The following is a 25,267-nucleotide window of genomic DNA, read 5'->3' on the forward strand; positions in this document are numbered from 1 at the left end:
TTTATTATTTGTTTCGAAACGCATTGATGATCCTATCAACTGTCGCACGTTTCGTTTAAATATAAAATTTATTCATTCAGCAGTTCTTGATGCCCTGGCGCAAGAGTGCAACCGTGGAGTTTTTCTGTTCTTAGGAAGTCGGCTCGATGTTTCTGGCAAAGATATTAATATGCACGGTTCAAGAATTCGTAAAAAATAAGAGACACAAACAATAGACTGTTGCTAGAGTGACAAACAAAAGTATGAATCGATCGGATCGCAAGTGTTTTGAACTGGGGCGGTTACAGACGCGTCTCAATTTTGCGAGCAAATGCGGGGTGTCCTATTTAAACCGAATGGGAAACCACTGCGCCTTGTTGTAGTTTCCTCCCATTTCATAGCTATTCGTTAAATACGTTTTATTGTACGGAGCCCTTTCTATTCCTGTTGCCACAGTTTACGGTGACGTTTCTTTTGCTTGGTTTACGTAGTGCTTTTCCGCTACTTCTATTCTTCTAACCTAACCGAAAGGAAGTTATTTTAGCAAATGACGTACTAATGGGCCGCGAAAACGAAACACGACGAAAAAGGTTCGCCGGGTGGTGATGGATACGGATAACGATGAACGAATGTTTGCTGCTGTTGCTGCGGTAGGTATCGGACTCCGCGGACTCAGCTCAGTTCTCACTCTTGCCGGTGCGGCGTAGCAGTGCTGCAGCTAGGTCGTGCTTCATGGTGGCCTGCTGGTCGGCATCCGAAAGCGACTGAATACTTCGCAGCCCGTTAACGATATCCTTCGTCTTGCCGAAGTAGATCTCGTTGAGCGTATTTCTAATTTTGTTTTCCATGTCCTCCACGATACGCCCAATGTTGGCAATGTGCGGGCTGGACTCACTCACGGGCGCATCCTGTTCGATCTGAGAAAAGAAAGCACATAAGAAACCGGTAAGTGAAACCGAAAACATGAATTATTTGGCTCAGTGAAAGCCAATCACGGCAACGGCAATGGGACAATACATCTAGTTGCCCATTCATCATAGTTGCCCAACACAGTAGCCCATCGCGCACAAACACACTGACAGTTGACGCCTACTACGATGGGGTTTCATTGATGAAGCAGTGTGTGCACTCTGTAGGGCTTATCACCGCGGACGACGCGCGGAGTTCGTTCACACTACAGGCGGGTGCAGTTTAAAATTATCCGAATTTCTTTTCGCCGCGACACACACAGCGGAGAGACGAGGCTCTGTCGGCGAGGGCTAATGAATGATTCAAACGTAGCGCACGGTGGGCGCACACAAACACACACCCATCCCATTACCCTGTGCGCTTACCTGTCTGGTGAGACTTCCGCCGAGATTAATGGTACCGGAAGCTTGTTTGTTCGTTTGCAGCCACAGCATGGCGGTTGACGTCAGCTTGTAGTGTGCCGTTCGGCCGGAACTTTTCTCCTGCACCTCGACGACGTGGATCGAGTCCCAGCAGCCCTTGGTTTTCTGGTTTCCTTCGCCTGCTTTTTTGATCAAAATAACGCCCGCAAAGCCGTGCTCCAGATCCCACAGGTAGGCCGACGAGACGCCGCCTTCGTAGTACATCTCGCGGTACTGATCGAACGCGTGGTTTGCTTCGATCTCCAGCTTGCGCAACCGCTCCGAAGGCATCGAACCGTCCTCCAGCGGCGGATCGTACGTGTTGGACCAGGGCGAGCGGTACGAGTCGCCGTCGCGATTGTAATCGCACAGCAAGTAGTCCTTGCCCGTTTCCTTGTCCTTGGCAATTTTCAGCGGCTGATCCACGGACGTTAGCAAGTCTTCGCACAGAGCCGGTGCCAGATCGATCAGATCGATCAGGTTCTTCTCGATCTGTTGAGGGGGTAAGCGCCGCATCAGATCCAAGGCGCAGTCCATCTGTTGTTCCGTCTACCGAATTGGGGGCAAGAGAGAGAGAGAGGGAGCGTCAACAATGTGGTGGGACCAAATCCGGGGAACGGGGCTTATTCGGGCGCCCCGCCCTCAGCGACTCACCATTTTTTCCTATGCGTCACTTCCGCGTATCACAGTCTCTTCCCGGGAGAAGGTTCGCAACAGCACATACACTACGAAGGGGAAGGCGAGGCACGAAATTGCAGCCTTGGGGACAGGTACGTTCCGTGTGAAAGTGGCAGGTGAAACGGTGGGAATGTGTGTCGTCGAAACCGATCCGATCCGATCCGGAGGACTGCTTTTAATTTCACTGCACTGCCTAGGCCACAAGAAGAGCCGCCGTTTTCCGTGTTTCCCTGTGTCACACCTTACACTCGCCCGATTTGTGCAGTCCCCGCAGTCCGATAAAGCAGCCAATGGACGAAAGCGATAATGAAGGGAGGAGAAAAAAGGAAAATAAGGAACTATTTTGACGTGACTAATATGGACCATCCTAGGGTGCTCTGGGAGGGTTCGCACAATACAGCAACGATTCGACCGATGAAGGGTTTGCAGCGCCCCATTTCTTACCGAGTGGCCACCAGATTTGGAAAATAGAGCTCGGATCCGAATCGGATTGCACGCCTTTCGTCGTGCGTTTCTGTGAAACGTTTAGAAACTTTTACTGCTGATGTATTTCTTTCACGCAGCGCACTCTCATTCTCCCTGACGATGCTGTCATCGCAGCGAGGGTGACCAGCATTGCACAACGCTGTCAAACGCGTTGACACTCGCTGACAGCATGCTGCCAAATGCTGTGTGATTCAAAACAGCCGTTACGTTTGTCAAACGGCGAGTTGAAAAAGGGTACAAATGAAAGTCAACGCTACAATTCCTACTTTGCCTTAATCTTTCGATAGATGTATATTTGCTCGAGTTCGTTGACTTGCGCGCTCACTTTTCTATCATGGATGATGGTTCGCACCTTTTTGGCGTAGAAGTAAAATAACACAAGAAAATAGCTCAACAGGTAACGCGGCGCGATCTCCCATTCTATCGAGTATTTCCGGAAATAAATAATTAAAGCTAGCTCATGAGCACAGCGCTTCGACGTGCTGATTTTGGTTCCGTTTTGTTTAGTAAATTTTGATTAAGCTGCTAACACTATCGCTTCAGACGCACGACGCCGGATACAGCCATCGGCCATCGGTCAGGCCACACAACGGAGTGCCCAAGGGGTTAGGAGAAAGACAGGGGGACAGATCGAGAGAGAGAGAGACGCGGGGAACCTAATAACTAACAACAACGTCTGTCTTTCTGCGTGCTAAAAAGTATTCAGTAATTTGTGGTCTACTAGCGCATCCGGTGACGCTAGAGAGTGGTACTTGAGTATGCTCTGCTCCCCGCCTGGTGGTCTGATTACTTTTATTTTCTTCTCCGCAAAAATGGAACGTTTCGGTAACGACTAGGCTGCTAAAAGGGTTCGCGTTGGAACAGATCCGATCAGAATGCGATCCAACCCCAATCCGAGAGGATTATCACATAATTGGCTCTGGTTGGCTCGCTCTGCGGTGCTCACAGAATGGCACACATGGTTCGACCACGGTTCTGACCGATATGTGGTGGACTGTTGTTGGCAGAGGTACCGCCACCGCCACCATCTTTCGAGCGTCCTCCACCGGAACTGGCTCCGGATCCCGCACGGACGTTGATCGGTTTCAGTTCCAAAAACTCGAACGCACTCCCGTTGGCGGCCGCTGCCGCCGCCAGCCGGGAGTGCGCTTGCTCACGCTGCAACCGGTGCATGATGATCCGGTACACGCCGATAATGTCGCTCCGTGGTCCATTCGCGACCGCTCGCGCCATCATGTCACCGTTGATGCCGAGCAGGTTCATCAGCCGGCGCGTTTCCGCTTCCAGCGCGTGCAGATGGCGATCGCCCTCGGATGAAACCGCCGTCGTTGGGTACATCACAAACTTGCCGTGTTCCTCGTCGATCGTGCGGTGTAGCTTTTCACGCAGATCCAGCGCACGGGTACGGCCGCCGCCACCGACCCCGGCTGCCGTCTCGGGACCGCCGGCTAGGCTTTCCGTCGAAACGAGCTCCATCGGTCCGATCCGTTTTTTTAGCGTTCGACCGAACGAAAAGCGCCGCGGTTTAGGGCGCTGCTCCACCACTTCCTTGCCGTGGCCATTGGCTGGCTGGTCAGCGCCGTTGTAATGGTTGGTACTGTTTGAGTTATAGCTACTACTTATATTGTTATTTGACACATCGTTCGTTACATCCTTGATATGGTCGGCCACGCCGATGGCGGCCGTACCATCGCCGGTGGTGGCCGGTTCCAGTTTGAGCGGGTGCAGAAAGCCTTCCTCCAGCACGCTGGCGGCCCGTTTGGTGTTGCAAGCGAGCGTGCGAGGTTGGGGTGGCACCTCGGCGGCACCACCGGGCGGTTCGTCGCGCGAAGAGGACGACTTCGTCGCGGACGACACCGTCAGGGGCCGCTGATGGCGCTGGGAATGTCGCGGTACGTTACGCTGATTGTTACTGTGGTTATGATGATTTGGGTGGTGGTGGTGGTTGGCAGCACTAAGATTATCACGACTGGTGCCCGATTCGGGCGAGGAAAGACGATCGCGCACCGGCAGCGGAAGAAACCAAAACAGTTTCTTCCGCCGCCTAGGAACGTGGCCGTTGCGGGTTTGGTTGTTGGCTGTACCGGTCTTCGGACAGGGGCTCTGTTGGCGGCCGTTGTTCCGGTTCGTGTGCGCGGCCTGATCCGCTGCGTACTTGAACCATTGGCACTCCAGGAGCTGCTCAATCGTGGGCCGCCGGGAAGGTGTGTGTACGAGAATGCGCTCTGGAAGTGGAAGTGATCGGGAACTTAGTGGATCGGTGGCCTCTCTTTCGGTTGCCCGTATGTACTCACGTATGACGCGACAGCACGGCAGACTGAGGCTCGTGGAGATGACGAATTCGCCCTTCAGAACGGCCGTCCGCAGCAGTGGCACGGTCGGGGCCTTGAAAGGCATGCCTCCCTCGAGCATGAAGTAGAGCAGAATGCCGAGCGCCCAGACATCCACCGGCCCGCCGATGTAGTGATCGTCGCTGAACAGTTCCGGTGCCGCGTACGGTGGCGACCCGCAGAACGTGTCCAAATGCTGCCACGGACCGTTGACGAGCTGCGTGCTGAAGCCAAAATCGGCCAGCTTGATGCGCTCCTCGCTCACGAGCAACACATTCTCGGCCTTGATGTCACGGTGGACAAACCCTAGACTATGCTGCAAAACAAAGACGCGGTTACGGCAACCACCGGAAAGAGTGGCCCAGAGGGCTTACCAAGTGTTTCACAGCCAGCAGTAACTGTTGGAAAAGAAGGGCCGCGTGGGGTTCCTTCAGTGGGCCGACCTCCGTGATGCGATTGTACAGCTCACCGCCCTGTATCCACTCGCTGATGAGATGGATCTTTCCCAGGGTTTCTATCACTTCGAACAGTCTGTGTGACGAAAGGCAGTTGAGAGGGTGAGTCCTCCGGCCGGTCAGTGGTGGCCCGACAGCTTACCTTAGAATAAAAGGATGATACACGCACTCGAGCGTGCTTACTTCGCGCGAAAGCATGCGCAACGCCTTGGCATCGAGACGGCTGGTGTCCACCACCTTGATAGCGACCTTATCTGCAGGGGGGCGAGAGGGCAAACAGGGTTGCAATGGGCATTAGCATCCATGTGCTTTGACAGGCTCAAATCCGTGTTCCATTCCGTAACGTGCCAAGCCACAATTATGTGACCCTTTGCGGCCCTTTGCCGGGGCCGTTTTGATTTCGTTTTAATTTCGTAATCCTGTGCACCGTGGCGGCAGTGAAACTACAAATGAAATAATCACCTTTGGTTAATTGATGAACAGCGAGTTTGACACGCGAGAAGTTGCCCCGGCCGATATCGCCGCAAAACCGGTACAGCCCGATACGCCGTCCGAGGGCTACCTATAGGGGGACATCGCAGACAGCGCGGTGTCGTTGATTGCCACCGGTGGGCAGACCATCGACCATCATCATCGAGAGAAGAAGCAGAAGGACATTCCAGCACGCACGGTGGCCGCAATGGGCAATGGGCGCGTGTGGCCAACCAATTACCGAGGGACGAGAAAGAGAACGGATACATTTTTAATCAGTATTAATACACCTATCCGGGGCCACTTTGGTGTCCGGGTGGTCCCATCGATTAGCTGTGGCGGCGTGTGGAAGTAAGTTGTTAATATGATCAGTGATTGATGTCCTCCGGTCGGTTGGGCGCCCGTAAAGTGGTTCTGTGCATGTTTTACGTGTTTGTACAAGTTTCAATCGCACGATGCTTGTCATTGCTAGTTCCTTTTTGCACAGTTCTCTTCAATATAAACGCTTCACGTGTCGGTGGGGCCGTGTCGATGATACGGCGTGGCACAGGACTCGACCCTCGACGTCTTGGGGGCAGATAAGGCGGCGAAAGAAATCGCCGGTTAATGGCGGCAAGAGGTAGGCACAACATTACGCAATGCAGAGCCGCACACCGACCGCACGTGCCAGGTACAAAGTGGACAGGTAACATGCCCGCAAGGTTAGCCGCAAAAGTGTTGGCAGTTCAAACGGTGGGGGGCACGGGCGCGCTTTGCGGAAGTTGCGCGTAACCGATATTTGTTTGCTCCTTCCGCCAGTTCCTGTCACGTAGGGAGCGTTGTGGTAACCGATCAATTAAGCGGCGTCCGCTTTGTATGAAAATTATTAATCTTGTAATCGGTGTTCGGCGAGACGTCAAACTGCCGCCCCGGGGGGTGTCGTGTGGCGCAAGTGATTGATGGATGAACATGAGAGAGTGGTCCCATAATGGCGATTGGCCACGGCGCTGGCTGGCCGGTGAAGTACCTCTTGCGAACATCGTAAGTCATTCTGGAGTGCGGCCGTGTACCGTTGGTAGCTTAGAGTTTTCGGCGTCGGCACAACTGAGGTCAAAATGCCTTGTTCCACTGTGGACGGAGGGAAAGAAAACAGAGAGAGAGAGCAAATGAGAGCATATTTAATTAGGACCAGATACCGACGGTGCGGACGATAGTGATACACCGGCCCCCCCCGGCGCGTGATGGAGCGCTCGTATAATTAAGTGATGGATAAATATTTGATGACACGAGCGGAGGAATGAATGCCATCGCTCCGAAGAGTCACAAATAAGGGCTAATTAGTAAAGCACCTATCAAGTTGCACTTCCAAGTTGCATCGTCTCTGCCATCGCGCCGAGGACTAAATTAGCATAAACGGCTGGCAAAGAAATGAATAAGACATTCAGATACGTACTCATACATTGTTTTTACTGTGGCAGATCACTGCAGAGGGCGCTGGTTTTGGAAGATGGTCCGTTCATGGTTTTGCGTTCGCGGGGCGCCTCCTGAGATAATCCTAAAAAAGAGAGCAGAAGGTGACAAAGCATTACGAACCGTTCGTTATCCCATTCAAAGAATGTCCATTTTATGCTATTCTGTTTAATTTAAGGATTGTAGATGTTGCCTTCCGGTTGAATTGAAGAAAATGCACGCCAACTTTGCTTGACTCCATACCGATCGCAGTAACCACTGGAATAGGGAGTGTTAACTTCAAACGGACGCCATCTTGTTGCAGTTACAAGAATGTTAGCTTCGTAATTTGTACACTTTTTTGTTGACTCGATTCTTATCACAATCTGCAAGTCAACGGAACGGGACATACAGTTGCGCGTAGAATGAAAATTGGTCTCATTTCGCATCTCGGTAACCGACCGAGAGGCGCGTTGACAAATCAATTACAAGGTTTTTGCTTATAAATATCACAACTTGTTTGTGTTTGCCGGTCACTTTTTGAGCGTGTTGCTGGCGACGACGACGACGACGACGCCGGTGACACAGGCGCGAAAAATAACCCATTTTTTTGTCGCTGTACACTCAAATGTTTATCAGCAAAGCGCATATTGTGGCGGCACATATTTATTCATCCAATATCAGTGCGCCGTGTCGAAAATAGACGGCCACCCCCAGGACGGACGGACGGACGGACGGATGGGACCCGGGCAGTCTCATTAGCCGCGAGCGACGCGCGAAGTGGAGGGTGCTAATTTCAAGTTGTTCGAGAGGGCGTTCTTCGCGGGTGGATCATCATGGCCAAAGGACAACACGGCGGGGCGCCCGCGGATTGGGCACGAATTGATTTTGATTTGTGCACAACTTTCCCCACTTCGGGTCGGTTCTCCGTTTCGGGACATTCCGATTGCCATCGATCAAACGTGGCGCGGGCGCGGCTAGAGGGAATTCCCCAGTAGCAAGTGCCAGCGAGACACCGGTTTGTGGCACCGCGATTGGAAATAAAACACCCGTGTTGAACCGTTGTGGCCTCGTAAGGACCAACACCTAATCCGGCCACAGGCGCCGGCCCAGCATTGCTGATTACCATGCGACGAGGGCCGGGCCGTTGTGGCGAACATTTTCTGGACCTTTTTCGGTGGCCACAGGAATTCATTAAAATTTTAGATTATCATTAATTACAAGCGCAGCATATTTACAAGCAAAATATTTCACAAATTAATGCACATAAACCGAGGACTTAAAGAAGCAAAAACAGGCCACTGAGCACCCACCCACAGCGCCTAGCACTTGGGGAGTTTGTGTCGACCGCCTTCGGCCGCCGACGGAAGTTCAAGGATTTCTGAGTTCAAGACCGCGGGTGCGGGGTGGCTGGCGAGAAGAGTGGCCTGGCAATAACATGGCTCTCCCTCCTCGCAATGGAAACGGAGCGAACCAACAGCCAATGCCCCGGGGCCAAGGAAGGTCCGCCTTCCCGTATTGATTGGCCGCCGGTCACTCTGTTGGAGGTGTGTTTCTGATGTTTACGAATGAGCTGAGGCCACAGGATTCCTTCTTGAAACGAAGAGAACAGGTCCCGCTGAAGTCGACATGAAGTCGAACGACACGTCCGTTCCATTCCGGTCGGTGACCGAGTGCTAATGTTTTCTCTTTAAAACACAATTTAAACAATGCGGAACAATACGAAACACTTGTCCTTTTTCTTGCGTCAGCTGACCCGTGGTCACCAAATCTACCGCTCCAGCGTTCGCTCACTGACTAGGCTTCACAGAAAAAAACATAAAATCACATTTTATTTGAAATCGATACTGGCCGGTGCGGACAGGCCCACAGGACCACCACTGGGGTTCTGTCCACTTCGTGCGGCAATAGAAAACTCTCCGGCAAGGACTCTCGCCGCAAGGTTTAGTGCGGGACTCGACGTTACGACAGAGCCGGCCTTTCGGACCATCGTGTTCTGGGCTGGACCTACCTATGCTTTGAATTTTGGATTAAATTGAGTGCCCCCGCACCATCGCCCATCGCCCAGTGGGCCATTTTTGCGGCTTAAGCCCTTACATAAAGAACTCCCGCAGGACAGCCATTGGTCCGGTTACGAAATTATTCAGTGAGGTCCACGGGGAGGGCTTCCGAAATTTTATTACTATGAGGTTTTACGTGTTTTTTCGTGTATTTCGAAGTTATATTTGCCATTTTGCCGGCCTCGATGTCTCACACACGCGGCGGTCCTTAACATATATCGAGAGCACGGTATGATAAGCGTTACGATATCTTATCTTTACAATACGCGAACAGTGAATCAACGCGGTCGGCTTGGCAGAGTTCAGCAGAGCGTCCGCCACGCACGTTGGCCCCTACGAATTAGAATTTGTGTTCATAACACCCCGCGGGCGCGGAGAAGAGGAACCGGAGACCGGAGACGCGAATGCGAACTGATTTGTCCCGGCGGACCCCGGCGTGTGCCTTCATGAAGAAGTGTCAAGAGAGGGAATCAAGATTTACGACCATTGGCGGACGGATCACCACGGCTTGCTTATCCGTCGCTCTCAGGGGACCACCGCCTCGGAGGGTCGGTGCTCCGGGATCGGGGGTCATTTGTTTTCCATCAGCCACACCGCCCATGACTGCCCATTTCCTGTTGTTACGAAAGTGAATCCAATTCTTATGTCCCACTTACGGTCCCACGGGAGAGTGCGCGGCACTGGTGCGTTTGTCTTGCGGCTATCAAGAGGACAACAGGGCCGTGTCCTCTTGATCCGACCACTGGAGGGAGTCGACACTGGAGATTTCTGGCCACAAATTTGTGTTTGTTTATTGGGCGGGCGGTCGCTTCGGTGGTCCGTGATGGGTCAATATGCACACAATCCTATCAATCCTTGCCAACAAATTGTGTGATCGTCGGACACTGAACTGCTCACATTCAGGATCTCGGAATCTCTGTCCGACCGAGCACCGTGGCGAGCATCTTTGCCCAGCTCAATGTCAGCGCAATTGTTGGCTGCAATTGAATTAAGCCGCTGTGGTCTCGTTGTGCCGTGTTAGGAGGAACTGGCGCGATGAGTGCATTGCTGTGTACGATGATACCGTCTCTCGAGGCGCCACGGAATGGTGGGTCGCCAACGTGTACCCCAATCAATATACACGCTCTTCCTATCACCAGAATCGTGTCGTCTGACCGTCTGATGTGATCGATCAGTTTTTGATGGGTTTTCCCATTTCCCATCGGATGGGATGGGTTCAACGATGACGTGGGCCCGAACCGATCGAAAAAAGAGGGCCACAAACTTCCGACTAACCATATGCTGCCGGTGGCCGTTGGTGCCGTTTAATGACAGGTTTGTAGCGACATTTAGTGTGATGAAAAGCCAACCCGGTTGAAAAGAAATCCACCTCGAATCGAGAGAGGCGCGCAACGGGGAAGCGATAGGACACTTTCCCCCGTTGAGGTAGCTAAAAATAGTATCCATCCATCCACCATCCGCGGCCACGTGCGCCACGCGAGACGCCGGGATCGAAGCGGCGGCAATCGAGCAAAGGGTGTCGAGGAGACAGAAAGTCGAGTCGAGAACCTAGCGCCGCAGAATGTCACTCTCTCTCTCGAGGATCACTCGAGGCGCATTGAGATGTTCGTGGTGGCGTTTGGCGTTGACCTTTGGATGTTGCGACGAAGGGCTCACCACCGTTTTTTACTCAATGGAACAGGGAGCCGGGGGCGGTCAACACTAGGCTTGTGTTTACCAACTACTTTCTCGGCCCGTATGGCTCGCCCGCTGTTGCGGCTGTTTGCATGAATGATGCAAAGAACTCAAGCCAAAGGTACACAGCAAACGAACGACAGTGAGAAATAAATTGCCTTCTAGGCGCGCAAAGGGGGGCAAATCATTCTTGCCGGGTGGGTCAAGGTCTGTTTTTCGGATCGTGAGAGGTGGAGATCATTTCCCCGTTTTAGTTTTTAACTACGAAAAACAGTTCTTTTGGCGCACGGCCGTATTGCGAAAATGGTCGCGCTCTATTTGCCGGTTGTTGTTACGAGATTTCTTGCCTTGTCCCCGGGCGGGCGCAAGTGTACGGGTACGGTGGGGCCGCCATATGGTCGAGTTGTTGAGAGCTCGGTGAAATTATCATAACAATCTTCGCGCGCTTCACTCGGGCACACGGCCGTTTCGTTTAAAATATTTGCATGATTATTATCGTCCTCAACGCGCGCTGCACCTAATCTCGTCCGCGCTTGTCAACCCTCGTCTGATACTGCGTTTTACAGCCTCCGCTATGCTTCATCTAGAGCGGCCAAATGGAAGCGTCTTTTTATCGGCTTCACTGCTAGACGCACATAAAACTCAGCCAGGCGTGAACATCATTTGAATTTCGAAAAAAATAAACCAAAACGTTACTTTGCCGCGTGGCGACCCCGTAATATGGTTTAGTGTCACGAAGGCTCTCGATGCAGCGCGCCGCTGCTGAGGGTAAATAATAACGTTAGAGCGTAGATTATCGTTGCACGCCGCTCGCACTGTTCCGTGCCATGCCGGCCAACACATAACGGTCCATTTTCACAGGCAAAACATATGTTTAAAGCTCTTTGCGCCTGACCAGCTGTTGTGGTTCGCGGTCAACACACAGTTTGCATGTCAACCGTACACCGACAAGACTTCGGAATGCAACGGGCAACCTGGCAGACGAGAGAGAGCATTTGGGAATTTTAAATCTCAAAAGTTTATTCAAAACTTTCTTTAAGCTGCGACATCTGATACGTTCCTAGGGGAAAGTAGCTTGCTTGGATTCAGAACGGCTGCAGCTGTCACGCTACCGGAAGTGCATATAAAAATTAGTAGCCAACGGCGACGGAAGCGCATGAAGGCGCGTTCTTCTGTAGTCTTCTCAGTGCGGAATGTTGGGAAAACCACCAGGAAAATCCTAGGACCACCTCAAGAATTAGAGTTACATTAGCTAGTCTGCTGTGTTTCATTTTAAGTCAACTATTTACCTGGGCGCTGTGGGTTTTGGTCCAAATCGGTTTATAAACACGCTGGCACTGATTACCAATAATTACGCACACAACACAAGCAATCACATACAATCACTTTTGTTGCAACAATGACTGCAAAAAAAATCATCTTTCAGCACAAAACAAACCGTTGTTTGGGGGGGCGACTAAAACCAATGGAGCATGGCACACTTTGTTGTTCCTGCGGCAAGGTTACTCTGTTAACTTTTTCTTCTCATGTGAAGTAATGTTGGTAGTATTTTTTGTTTCACAAATAACAACTAAAAGTCGAAAAAGTTGCCTGTCGCTCGAGCGAATTCGGTGGTCGAGTAATCGTTACGTACTATTGGGATGACGATGATGATGATGGCGGTATAACGACGAAACCCCGGTTCATTCTTCGCACTCAATTGGGGTTCCTTTCATTGGGGCTTTTTGGCAACAATCGGAGTGGCAACAAAAGGCAACACACACAAACACACAGAGAAACACTGAGGAACCACGTGAAGTATGACAAACTAGCGCATCACCGGCGGCAGCATCACAGGGGCCTGAGGGGGGGGTATAATGCGCTGACCGTTGTCGCCTAGGAAAATGCGGGCGCCATGAAAACTGAGCGCGCCCGCTCGGATAGGAAACACCGATGCCTTTCCACGTTGACCGAGCACTTTGTGCACTCTGCAGGTTTTCTCTCGCGCTCTGGTGGCTCGTGCACGACACGTTTTCCCACGGAGCGAAAGGAAAATACATTCCAAAGCACACTACACGGGGTCAGTTCAAAGAGGGAGCGGATGCGTTGACTACTGAGAGACTGAGACCGCCAACCGAGGAAACATCTGCCCGCCCGAGAGCCGCCGCCGCAGCATCGGGACAGTGTGTCAAATAGTGAAACGGGAGCCGCCAAGCTGGGAAAAAAGGGCACGCAAAACAGAAAATGTCACCAAGAGAGACCGCTGCCAACCCGACCGTCCGGCTGGTGCGGGTTACAATTGCATCACGGACGGAGTGGGCTACAGTTTGGGTCCAAAAGAGGCTAATCTCGATGTAGTTCAGTTATAAAAACACAATTAACCCAGAACTGCGAGAAGCGAAGCGTTTCGGTGTGGTAAAATCGGGGACACCGAGCAGCGGCGAACGGCGAATTCTCGGTGGGATGCTGTAATATGCTGATAGCACACAGCCAGCTGTCGTTGAGCTCGAACAGCAAGTCCTAGGAGTTTTAGTGGTCCTCCACCATAGAAACTATAGAAGAAGCAGAAGTGTTACCCCGCGGGGGGATTGTAGCGAGGGAATAAATTAAGGAAATGAGAGCATCTTGTGCGCTGAATGAAGTTTGTCATCATCCTTATCCCGGGGGCTCACGCGCGCTGGTCTGGGCTTGTACTGCGCGCTCGGACGGTCGAGTTTTCGAGGCCGTTGAGGTAATAGGAGAATATTGAATTACCGGCGGTACTCCGCCTAAGAGTACCCGTCCTCTCGTTCGGGGGGGACAAAACCGCTTACGGAAGGTGCTGCTGGGCTTTGTTTAACATGTATCAGCAAGTAGGCGCTGATTAAGGATCTTCTCGCGCCCGCTTGGGGTTCGCTTACACAGCTCACACTTTGCATGCATCTCGCGGCCGCCCATGCCTACTGTTATCATGCTCGACTGTGTTGTGATTTTAACATACAATCCGGGTCCGGGCGGCACACAAACACATCTTCAGCAATCACCGAACGAATGGTTTTTCATGTTGACCACAGATCTTGCGCCGCAACCTGAGAAGTTATCAAATCGACTGAGACTGCACTTTTTCCAGGAACCGCGCACCCCGCGGTCTACTCGACCGTACACACCGTCACTTGCCGAAACGTCAGTTCGCGCGGCCCGCCGTGTATCTGCTGACCCGCTGCTGTTGTGCGCGCCCGAACCGCGATGGACCAGAGACCGAAGTAAACTGAATCGGGCCCGGGCCGGAATCGGCTTTTCGCCGCCGCCGGGCCGGTCTAATCTTCGGCTCTCGATTCGCGCGATTTTTCGGCTCCCGCTCGCCGGTGATGGCCTTCGGCCGCGAACGTATTTGAATCTCTTACTTTGCTCCCCTTTCGGGGTCGCTCTCGAATTCCGATGCTGATAAAGAAATGCATCAAGCGCGACTTCCGAGATCCGGAGTCCGAAAACACGGGTCTGCCGTCCTTTAGAGAAACGGGTTTACACGGACAGGACTAACCAAATCCTGGCCGACATTGAACTTTAATGTCTTAATCCGTTCCGTCCCCAACAAGCCCCGACGCAGGCGATAATGGGGTCTCGGTTGCGTGCGACGGAAGGTTGTCAACCCGTTGTATCGTCGTGTTTTCAATTAGCACCACATTGCATGCCTTCATATCGTTTTCTGTAGCACGTTACAATGCTCCGGAGGAGGAATCCGCCCCTTAGGGGGTCCCCGGCCACACATTCTATCGAGCATAGAAAATGTCGGTTATGCAGTCGGGCCCCTCCTTGCTCCTCGCACCGGGAGGCGAACATCTGCCCGAAGTCTTAATAAACGTCCGGCGAGACCGGGCTGAGGAGCTGAGGGAAAACGACATGCAAACGCTCTCTCAGGCACGCCATGCTAAATTACGTGTGAACGTTTAAGTTATTTTCCTTTCCAGCCGGACCAGTGCATGCCACGCGTGCACCTGATAATGGATCGCATTAGGCCGCGGCATGTAGAGTGGCCGCAGAGGAGGAGGACGTGTGCAGAGGCAAGCCTTCGAAGATTATGGCTTGCTGGTGACGCGCTCGTTGCTGGGGTTGGCTGGGACCCATGCGGAAATTTGTTTTTAGAGCTGCCAGCTCACCACGCAAACCGGAAGGGAATCGGAAATGCAAATCACGCCTGAGACCGCGGAGGGGATAATAGTTGACCCCCCGCAGGCTGGAACCGTGTCAATGTTTTGCCCGTGGTTTGCACACGGTCGTCGTATGGAAAATAAACGCAACAATTTACGTTACTTTTTCAGCAACTCCTTTTCGAGAAGGATGTGCGATTTATTCGAGATCAGCCCAAGCGGTGGAGGACAATAAAAAAGGAGGGAAATACGTTTTCAAATAGCATTCCGCCAGCGCTCAAGGTAAAATTAAAGTTGACCGCACATGACGGCTTTCGGAAAACATTGCATAAATGGAATGGGATGTACTTCTTATAAATCACGCCGTACGACTACTGCCGCTGTCCAGTGGTGGTGCCGGCAATGGGCCAGCGCCTGCTGCTGCTTCTGCTGCTGGGGCCGATGTACTACACCCATCGACTGCTTCCGGTTGCTGTCGTTGGCGGATTCGCTGTAGTAAATTTTCCTTCCATTCTTCTTCCGGCACTCCACGGGCCCAATCCGGAACGGCTGTCGTGGGCAGTTTTATGCTCGCCATTACGGTCACTATCTGCGAAATGGAACGAAATGCAGGTTGCAGAAAGCTGGTTTTAAATGCAGTCCCTGGAGTCCCCCGAGGAACAGTCCGAGGAAGGTGTGGTTTGGTCCCCAAACGCATGGAGAAAACACAAGTGGCAAAGCTTTCCAGCTTCGCAGCCTGTTTAGGAGTGGTTTAGTGCTTCCGACCGCATCACATTTTGATGCACCCGACCTTGACGCCCTCCGGAACCGGAAGGGCAAAGTAGAGGCACAACGCCAAAAGAAACCATCGTAAAACCTGGAACCACGCAACCACGTGACCATTCTTGAACTGGCTCCCTGGAACGCCGTTATACCTCGGCTGCCTTGTTTGCATCGATGTCGATGTTGAGTTCATCGGGACGAGGGGCATTCCATACGTCGACGTTGAGAAATTCTGTCCCACTGACACCGTTCACATCGCCGGGCTCGATGCAATTGGCCTCATCGTCGAGTTCTCGCTCGTCATCCATTGCTGACAATCGGCGATGCATGGTAGGGTGGCCCCGTTCGTCAACGCTTAGTGGCTGATAGCCTGCGTATCCACCATTCTCGCCGAGGGATTCGTTGTCACTTTCATCGTCGCTGAAGGGCTCCACATGAATGGTGTGATTCTCGTCGATCGTAAAATTTTTATCATCATCCGGTTGGCCCGGCAAATCAGGGAGTCCCATTATCTGAAACGGGATGCGAAACTGAACATCAAGTAGTCATTGCAAATAGAAACATGAAGATGAGTGGTGAGTGGAACAAGAGATTGAATGAATATTTTGAAGAAATTCGTTTCCGGAACGGTTGCTATGAATAAAATGGCACGTTAGGAGAAGCAGAAATTCTGGTAGGATCTACGTCACAAGCTGTAGTCTCAACGAGCTCAACATTTACAATTTTAGCAATGCAAATAATATCTTTGAAAAGACCGACATTTCAGTTGTATTCGTTACGTTTTAGTTTGAAACGGTTGTTTTGTTTGCGCATCATAGCAACCTGCACGTTTCTAAGACACAACCCATCGTTAGGGTATTATTGACCAGGAAACAAACGAACTCGGCACGCCTTTAGGAACAATGTCGACAGATGGCAAGAAATGTAAGTATTTTTGATGAAACAATTAAGTTACGTGCTTGCGTTTAACAGCACCATTCCCGCATTCGCAGTGATCCAGGTGCAATTATCCAACATCGAGCGGAACTATCGCGGGCTGCAGTCACTGTACAACTGGAAGCCGTTGTCCGAAACGGTCGATTTTTATCGCGAAAAATTTCCCCAAAATTTCGACGATAAAGCTAATCTGATTTTTCGCTCCGATCGATTGAACTACATAAAATCATCGCAACCCAAGTTGGCACAGGATGTGAGAAAGCCACCGAAACTTTACGGTAGTTCCGCAGAGCCGCGTGCTGTTAGGTTGCCTGTAGACTCCTTTCGATATGGCCAAACATGCAACAAAGCGGTAGATCGACCATCGAATGTGATATACACGAATTCGAAGGGCTTCGCGAGGCTGGCAGATCCATATCTGACCACCACCATGAAGGATATTGTGCCGCACGTGCACCCACGACACAATACGGTCACGTTTTGGAACTGGCCAGAGTGCGATGAACGCAAACTGGCTCCAAAGGCTGCTGACACGTTACAGCCGCGAAAGGTTGTGCCGGAGTTCAAACGAAAGCTAAATAACGGTTTCATCAGCGAAATGCGGGCTAATTTCGTAAAACCTACAGAAACCGAGTTCCGGCTAGATCCACGAATCGTTCAGCCCATTGTGCTCGATCCGACCGATCGCCTCGAATCTGCCACGGAGAGTTCGATGTACGGGGACAACAAAAACTGTGCTACGATACTGAAACAAAGAAAATATGAATAAACCATTGTCTCTTACCCTTTTTGCGTGTTTTACATAAATTTCGACAATCGCACTAGGAAAATGTTATAAACAATGAAAATGGTAAACAGCTGACACTGTTTGACGTTTTCAACTGTCAAACTTGTTGACGTTTGCGCAAAAACGGCTAACCCTTGACGCACCAACACAGCATTTGAAATCGTTTCATATTATAAAAGTAAAAATAATGATTCCAAAGCCATATCCAGTACTAATTTATATTCACAAAGTTAACGGCCTTTGATACATTATCACGGCTCATAACATCTAGCATCTACGGTCTTTTTGCAGCTGTCCTTAAACGCACTTTCGTCGAGATGAAGCGCCCGGTGTAATGCTTCCGGCACATCCACGTAGGTTCGATCGAGACCTACGGTGAAGATAAATTCACGCAACTTTTCCACATTTACCGCATCATTGTCGCTTGACCAAATGGTAAAAGTTACATCGTTAGTATCTTTTACTGCGCAAAATAATCGAAGCATGTTCGTGAGGCTGCTCCCCACAATTCCTGCCCTAACGGGAAATGTGATTGCGTTTCCAGCGTGGTCGATACCGTTCGAATGAATGGCGGAAGCCATAGCATCCACGTGCTGTTCCGTGTAGGCACCATCCGTAAAATCGGCACCCCAACGTGTGGTCCAACCGATCGAAAGTGTTGCTTTACCCAGTCGCCTTGCAGCGGCAAAAAATCGCACCGGATCTACCGGCACCGTGGCCGTGTTATCCACCGGACCGGGAAGAATGTCGGCGTTGATCCATGTGGCGAATTTGGCCATGTCGTAGGCGGACCGGATGATATCAATAGATCGCTCGAATGCTCCGATCGATTTGAAATCTAGTTTAATTCCCTTCACTTTCGAAACGGCGTCAACTTGTTGGTTGTATTGCAATACGCGCTGCAGGAACGTTTCGAGCGATATGTCGGACTCGGTGGCCGGAGGATGGGCCATTATGGGTATCTCATTTTCTCTGTTCACGTCTTCCTTTAGATAGCCCAAAGAGATGTCACATTCTATGAACTGGATGTCGCCTGAAAGGAGAAAAGATAGGAAATGAAAAGAGGTATTTCACAATTTAGACTGAAGGGTAACGGGATTGATGCGTACCGTCGAGAACACGGGTCAGGTATTCAGCATCGTTCACGGCATGAGCCCACGTAACTTGTGTTAGATTTCTACGCAATTTAGCCCCTTCGGTGACACTCCTTCCTCCTGATAGCACTGCAAAAAGAAACGATCGTTAATTATTTTACAACTGAGCACACCTTGGCCGTGCCAGGGTAGATACAAAACTATCACTACAATTTGGAAGCCTTTTGCTCACCCAAAACGCAACCAAGAATATAATACAAAAACATTTTCAAAAATCGTTTGCACTCAAAGCACGAAAGCGACTGACGGAATCATCGTTCGGTGTGCATCGCTCTCCCCCTTCCGGCAGGCGCTGTCCGTGGCTAATCGTATTAAGCTTATCTTATTGATGTTTTTATAGCTCAAGGGAGGCAGACATTTGATAACTGATAGCTGATTGTTCGAATACTCACTCGTAACCAGGTTTCTTTTGCGCTGGCGTCTGGATTACCCGAAACCCAGCTCGGTGTTCCGATCATATGTTTGCTGTCATGTTGAAAGGATGACAACAAAAACGAGGGGGCCTTCTACTATCATCATTCCGTTAGTCAATAAAAAAAAAATTGTATTCGTATTTGTTTTTTTTGCAGTTAAACCGGAAAAAGCCCATTTTTATTAATTTCAACCTGTGTGCGGTACGAAACATCTACTAGAAGTATTCAAACTCTTCTTGTCCTCTTTCAGGACCTACAAGGAAACTGTTGAATGCTAGTAGTAACTGATGTACTCATAACTTCCCTTTTCTGGGTTCACAATTTCAATAAAACTCTGCCTAATTATTAACTGACAAGAAACTATACACACCGTGTAAGAGAAGGTGTCTAACAAATTGCTGCACCGAGCGATTGAGTGCTAAAGAATCGCTTAGACATCGGTGGCTTCAAACAAACTAACAGATCAAACAGCTACAATCTACTAAACTTTCACCATCAAATGTTGGTATTCAAATTCAAATTCAAAGGTCATCAGGATCCAGCAGCGTGCCCGGTTCTACTTGATGTCGCACAGCAGCGCAACACCTCGCAGGGTCCAGTGGCGCGGATTAAAGTCGGTCTCGAAGTCGATCGAACCGACGTACTTCTGGTCCGTGCGCTGCGGCTTCCGGTAGATGGGGCACTCGTACAGCCGTGGATCCTTACCGGCCGTCGTGTTGATCGCGTAGATGTAGATCACCGGCATCTGCTCGTACAGCACCTTGGGCTTCGACTCGATCAGCTTTCCGCTGCGACGGTCCAGCGATGCACCTGTCGAAGAAAAACGGAAGCAACTCCGGCGACCGGTGAAGATGGATCCGAATCCTACACCTAGGGGGGCCACCCTGCACGGTGTTGCTTACCCTCCAGAAACAGGCCGTACACGTAGACGCCTTCCTGCGGTGGGTCGTGGATGTCTTCCTTGTTGTGGCGCGTAATTTGATTCTGCAGAACCACCGAATCCAGGGCCCAGCCTTTGTGGGCTCGCGTTACCTCCTGTAAGGACAGAACGGATTTGGGGAGGGGAGAGGACACAAAGGCGAACAAACAAGCAATCAATCTGCGGGTAATTGCCACACATACACAGTCACGTTATTTTGCATTTTTTCGGTCCGTATAGTTGAACCGATTCACCGTCATAAATATTTGACATCGATTATGTTCGAGGCGCCATGGTGCCACGAAAGAATGCTAACAATTTCGGTTCGTCTTACGAACGCATCGAAAATTCACGAAACCAGGCCTTCGAAACAGGAGACCAATAAAGTACAATAAGGTTGCTGTGATTGCATATCTTTAGGCGACCTTGTGATGTGAACCGGTTATATCGGTTATGAACCGGTGTGGTTAGAGAACAGAGTTCAACAAGGTTGCTGTAATTGCATACCTCTAGACGAATTAGTGATGCGAACGTTTTGAACCGATCGTAAAGAGGCGCATTATGTATCAAAGAATATCTTCTGCAAAACACAACTAAATAGAACGATCAAGCGATCACTTTACTGATCTGCAAAGCAACAAAATCTCTTTGTTTTGCTCTCAGTGAGAGCAAACTATTCCATTTGCTTGGCCCGATGGTACCGGTTGAATTTTCCGACCGGTTCCTTCGCTTCACAAATTAAACAATGAGAACCACCCAGAGCCTCGTTCCTCGTGTTGGTCGTTTTGGAGAATTGCTGCGTACCTGTCGCATTGCGGTCAGGAAACCCTGTTGGTTGAAGAATCCAGTCATCCAGAAAACCTGCAAAAGTATCGAAAAGCATCGTTAGAGCACCGTCGTTTACGGATAGCGATTGAAAGCAAAGAGTTCAGTCAGGGGGCGAGTAAGAAACGCCGGCACGGCACGGCTGACAGGGTGTGTGTGTGTGGTGAGGGCTACCTTCGGCCGGTCGGAATTGATCCACGTGCGGAACTGTTGGTTCCGTTCCAGCAGCTCCGTGTACCAGAACCCGAGCGTCGTCGACTCCCAGGAGATCTACCGGGGGGGCGAAACGGGGAAAGTGTTAGCGGATCATTCTGCTATTTTCGGTTAGCCGGTCCTGCAAAAACAATTGCCATCAAAACATGTGATAAAAATACAAAACCCTCCCTGAAACACGCGCGCCTGTGGAACGGAAAGTTATCCTCAAAATTCAAAAAACCCTGCGAGCGAAGCGATGGGTAGTAGTCCCCGCGGCCCACTAACCTTCTGCCACTTTTCGGGGATCCGGGCGTCGTACATGGCGTCCAGCGATTGGCGCAGGTACTGACTCATCACGATCGTACCGTCGATCGCTAGCCTCAGGTCGCATAGGTTGTTGTACACCGTGTTGATCACCCGCTGCATGCGATCGATCTCCTGTCTGCGGAGAGAAGTATGGATGATGGTGTCGAGGGGTGTTGTCTCGCGACCCGGACTTACCTGAGGAAGATGTTCATCGGCAGCAGGGCGCCCATGCGGGTCAGCGACTCCTTGACCTCGAACGCCACGTACTGCGGAGGCAACTTGCGCAGCATGTCGGTGGCCAGCTGGAAGACGATGTTCTCCCGGGTTTCGCCGCCGCCGCCGCCACCCTCCTTCGGCTGGACGCTCAGGATCGTGTCCAGGATGCCCTTGGCCGTGTTGATCTGGTACGTGATGTCGGCGTTCGGGTGCAGGCCGAACACCTCGGGCGTGTCGGTCGGCGGCAGCTGGTTGATGTAGTCGGCGTACACCTGGATGTTGCGCGAGATCGGCACCCGGTAGCCCTTGTAGAACTCGAAGCTGGCCGTCAGCAGATGCTCGCTGAACCACACCTGCGTGAAGGTGGTCAGGAGCCGCTTGTCGAAGTCGTCGGTCACGCGCCCACCGTACATGACCTCGCCGAGCATGTAGCAGAGCGTCTGCCACGATACCCCCTTCTTGGGATCCATCTCGTCCAGGTGGTTCTGGATGAACTGGACGCTGGCGGAGAAGTCCGCCTGGTTGAACTCGTACGGGATGTTCCACCCGAGCGGTCCGAACTTGCGCCGCTCCTGGACGACACAGTGCAGGAAGGCCACGGTGTACAGCAGCGGTGGCCACTGCGGGGCCGACGTGTAGTCCAGGTAGTCCTGCGTGAAGGCCAGATAGCTGCGCTTCAAACTGGCCCGGATACCCTGCGGTGGCTCGTTGGTGAACTTGATCGCCATCTGCAGCAAACCGATCGGGAACTGGGGGTGCGTCTCGGTGGTGACCCACAGGCGGAACGAGTCCGCCACGTGTTCGGTCTCGATCAGCACGTCGATGATCTCGTTGCAGAAGCTCAGCGAGAGGTGCACGTTCTGCAGCAGCACCCAGCCGCCGGACGCCATCGATTCGCCCATCAGCTTCCGGGCGTGGTACTCCTGGCCCTGGCCCATCGATACCGTCTTCAGCACGATGCCCTTCACCTTGGCCAGCGCGGCGATCTGCGTCGTCGGGTCGGACCCGATCGACAGGATGCAGACGAGCGGGGTGCGCGGTTCCGACTCGGACCAGGTCACCTCGAGGTCGAGGATGTGCATCTCGCCGTACTCCTGGCCAAGGGAGGCTTCGATGTATCGGCGAGCTTGGGAGATCGTACGATCGGGGCTCCAAGATCGGATCAATAGAAGCTTCCGAAAGACATCCAGCTCGTGCTCGTAGTCACACGGTATCACCTCCAGCTCGGGCCGCTCCGCCTCGTACCAGTTGCGCCAGTCGCGCTCGTTGTACTCGATCTTCTTCAGCAGGCCCGCGAACGTCTTCAGCTTGCTAATCTCGACCAGATTCAGCCACGTGATGTCGAGAATCCATCGGAAGGGCTTCGGTGTGACCGCGTTCAGGTCCAACGAGGCGCCTCCCTTGACGAACGCCATGAACTCATCGTGGCTGATCGTGCCCCGCTGGTAGTCGATCTTGATCGCCAGCATCAGCGTGAACAGCTGCTTGTGCCGCTCGTACAGCGAGCGGCTCGTGAAGGCCCACACCTCGTACGTGAGGTACTTCAGGATGATCCCAATCCGCTCCTCGGTGATGTTGCTCTTGGTCGACTTGGTGATCGAGTTGTCGAAGATGATGAGGAACTGCTTCAGCGAGTTCTGGTACATCACGTTCACGTTCGACATTTCCACGATCAGGAAGTAGAGGATCGAGCCACGGGCCGCCACCGCCCGGAACTCTTCGCGTGCAATCATAATCTTCTTCTCCGTCACCTCGGAGATCTTGAGCTTCTGGTTGACCTCCTCGGCCGTCGTCTTCGTTTCCTGCAGCACCTCGATCAGCGCTTCGTCGTCCACCAGCGAACCCTCGGTCGACGTGAGCCGGCAGAGCAGGTTGCCCTCCAGCTCCTTCATGCTGCGCTGGTTCTTCATGACGCTCTCGAACAGCTGCACCCGCTCCGCTTCGAGCTCGCTCTTCTCCATCAGAATCACACGCCCCAACAGTTGGTCCTCGAGGCCACGCATGGTCACCGTGAAATCGATGATCGAAGTCTTGGCGCTGATCTCCGGGCTGAACGGTGGGTTCGGGAGCTTCGTCGTGATGTACAGCATGAAGCCGGGCATCACGTCACACTCTTTGTCCCCGACCAGCACCTTCTCCATCGAGCCCGACTTGATGAAATTCTTCTCCAGCACATTGTCAATGACTGGGTCCAGCTCCATTCCAACGTCCTCAATCAGCAGTGGCCTGCCCAGCGACAGCGAGTCTTCCAGGTGCGTCCGGAAGTACTTGTGGTTCAGCGATGTGATCTGCAGCTCGTTCTGGTCCTCCTTCGACTTGATCCACAGTTTGCCCTGCGTCTGCGGGTCGATCAGGAGCGGGTAGCTGCTCGACTTGGTCACGATCAGTGCGTTCTGCACCGACAGTTCGTCGTTCGGCAGGCCTTGCAGGTTCCACTCGGAGATGGTCGCCGAGTCGACCAGCATCTGGATGATGTTGAGCTGCGTCGTGAACGGGATGGTGCGCGCCTTCAGGATCTCCATCCACGTCTTGAACAGCGTGCAGCGGAACTCCTGGTTGTATGGCCCACAGTAGGACAGGAAGCCGGTCGCCAGCAGCACGTCTCCGACCAGCTTGCCCAGCTGGATCTTGAACTCCTTGCTTTGCTGCGTCCAGCGGGCCTTCTCGCCGCCGAGCCCGTTGATCAGGGCCGTCGCGGCCGTCATCTTGCGCAGGCAGCTGTTGGCCGCATCCGTCAGCCGTTGCTTCTCCGAGACGGCCGCATCGTACTGGTCCTTCACCTTCTGCAGGGCCGCCTCCCGTTCGGCCAGCTGGTTCTCGGCCGCATTCAAATCTTCCATCGCAATCTACATCGGACAAGAAAACAAAGCTTAAGCCAACAGCGCCGTGGCCTCACAACGAAGCCACTAGGCGCTGTATCGAATTGGGCGTGGTCAAGCCACACGAAACAGGGGGATCAAGGGGGGGCAAAGTACAACACAAGAGAGACAGGCGCGTCACATACCCTTAGGCGAGCTTCCTGCAGCATCAGGTTCGACTTGAGCGGCAGAACCTCCTTGTTGACACCGTGGAAGAACGCCATCGCCTTCGTCCACGAGAGCAGCCCGGCCACGTCGCCGCAGACGCGCCGGGCCGTGTCCATGTTGTAGTCCTCCATGTGGAAGTACGGCTGCAGGTGCTCGATCATCTCGTCGTTGATCGTGTCCTTCGGATAGTTTTGCAGCTGCAACAGGAACGTCGTGCTCGCCATCATCTTGAGCGACTCCTGCCAGGATGGCTTCGGGGACGGTGCGCCCGTGTCGGCGATCACCGGGTGCAGCTTGCGCTGGAACATGATCAGCACGCAGTCCATGATGCGCATGATCAGGTGCGGCGGGCGGCCCAGCTTGCGGACCGTCGCGATGTGCGCCGGCTTGATGGTGTTCAGTGCTGCTTCCGCTTCTTCCAGCGCAGGTTTAGCGGCTTCCAGCTTCTCTTCGGCGAGCGCCTTCTCCACGGCAATGCTCTGCACGAGCGCCTCGGCCTTCTCCTTCACGATCTGTACCTGGTTCTTGAAGACCTCCGCCTGCATGGCCCGTTCCGTTACCTCCACTAGCACGCGTTCGGCCTTGGCCGACGCTTCCACCAGGTCCTTCTCCATGATGGCGAGATCCTTCTTGAGGATCTCCACCGACTCGGACGCCTCGGCCAGCTTCTCCAGCCCGGTGTCCATCTTGT

The 25,267-nt window shown here is 52.4% G+C and overlaps 6 protein-coding genes across 6 annotated transcripts in view; 1 reads left to right on the forward strand and 5 right to left on the reverse strand.

The window, feature by feature from the left end:
* Positions 1–216: 216 nt before the first annotated feature.
* LOC128271895 (F-actin-capping protein subunit beta) lies at positions 217–2,595 on the reverse strand. Its single transcript, XM_053009573.1, has 4 exons — positions 2,472–2,595; positions 2,004–2,268; positions 1,314–1,898; positions 217–896 (listed from the first exon to the last, which is right to left on the reverse strand). Exons 2-4 carry the CDS (start codon positions 2,004–2,006, stop codon positions 657–659), a joined length of 828 nt encoding a protein of 275 aa, XP_052865533.1. The 5' UTR covers positions 2,007–2,268; positions 2,472–2,595; the 3' UTR covers positions 217–656.
* Positions 2,596–3,151: 556 nt separating this feature from the next.
* On the reverse strand, positions 3,152–6,877 carry LOC128271622 (probable serine/threonine-protein kinase MARK-A). Its single transcript, XM_053009218.1, has 6 exons — positions 6,776–6,877; positions 5,761–5,860; positions 5,441–5,552; positions 5,218–5,374; positions 4,808–5,159; positions 3,152–4,738 (listed from the first exon to the last, which is right to left on the reverse strand). Exons 3-6 carry the CDS (start codon positions 5,494–5,496, stop codon positions 3,456–3,458), a joined length of 1,848 nt encoding a protein of 615 aa, XP_052865178.1. The 5' UTR covers positions 5,497–5,552; positions 5,761–5,860; positions 6,776–6,877; the 3' UTR covers positions 3,152–3,455.
* An 8,358-nt stretch (positions 6,878–15,235) lies between these two features.
* On the reverse strand, positions 15,236–17,593 carry LOC128273452 (uncharacterized). Its single transcript, XM_053011419.1, has 3 exons — positions 17,520–17,593; positions 15,952–16,311; positions 15,236–15,626 (listed from the first exon to the last, which is right to left on the reverse strand). The coding sequence occupies exons 2-3, from the start codon at positions 16,306–16,308 to the stop codon at positions 15,396–15,398; spliced, it is 588 nt and encodes a 195-aa protein (XP_052867379.1). The 5' UTR covers positions 16,309–16,311; positions 17,520–17,593; the 3' UTR covers positions 15,236–15,395.
* On the forward strand, positions 16,702–17,504 carry LOC128271228 (uncharacterized). The gene is made up of 2 exons (XM_053008672.1): positions 16,702–16,723; positions 16,792–17,504. Exons 1-2 carry the CDS (start codon positions 16,702–16,704, stop codon positions 17,502–17,504), a joined length of 735 nt encoding a protein of 244 aa, XP_052864632.1.
* Positions 17,594–17,773: 180 nt separating the features above from the next.
* Positions 17,774–19,386, reverse strand: LOC128271229 (protein FAM151B). The gene is made up of 3 exons (XM_053008673.1): positions 19,347–19,386; positions 18,632–18,745; positions 17,774–18,555 (listed from the first exon to the last, which is right to left on the reverse strand). The coding sequence occupies exons 1-3, from the start codon at positions 19,384–19,386 to the stop codon at positions 17,774–17,776; spliced, it is 936 nt and encodes a 311-aa protein (XP_052864633.1).
* Positions 19,387–19,645: 259 nt separating this feature from the next.
* The window catches only part of LOC128272632 (dynein axonemal heavy chain 5), a 17,882-nt gene continuing 12,260 nt past the window's right edge, over positions 19,646–25,267 (reverse strand). The window contains exons 10-16 of the mRNA XM_053010469.1: positions 24,555–25,267; positions 21,530–24,396; positions 21,314–21,470; positions 21,008–21,103; positions 20,813–20,869; positions 19,992–20,124; positions 19,646–19,899 (exon numbers count right to left, since the gene is read on the reverse strand). The exon at positions 24,555–25,267 is cut by the window's right edge and continues 2,217 nt beyond it. Of these exons, the coding sequence (XP_052866429.1) occupies positions 19,646–19,899; positions 19,992–20,124; positions 20,813–20,869; positions 21,008–21,103; positions 21,314–21,470; positions 21,530–24,396; positions 24,555–25,267 (4,277 nt within the window). The remainder of the gene's footprint in view (positions 19,900–19,991; positions 20,125–20,812; positions 20,870–21,007; positions 21,104–21,313; positions 21,471–21,529; positions 24,397–24,554) is intronic.

The sequence above is a fragment of the Anopheles cruzii genome, chromosome 3, assembly GCF_943734635.1.
Source record: "Anopheles cruzii chromosome 3, idAnoCruzAS_RS32_06, whole genome shotgun sequence".
Classification (NCBI taxonomy): Eukaryota; Metazoa; Arthropoda; class Insecta; order Diptera; family Culicidae; genus Anopheles; species Anopheles cruzii.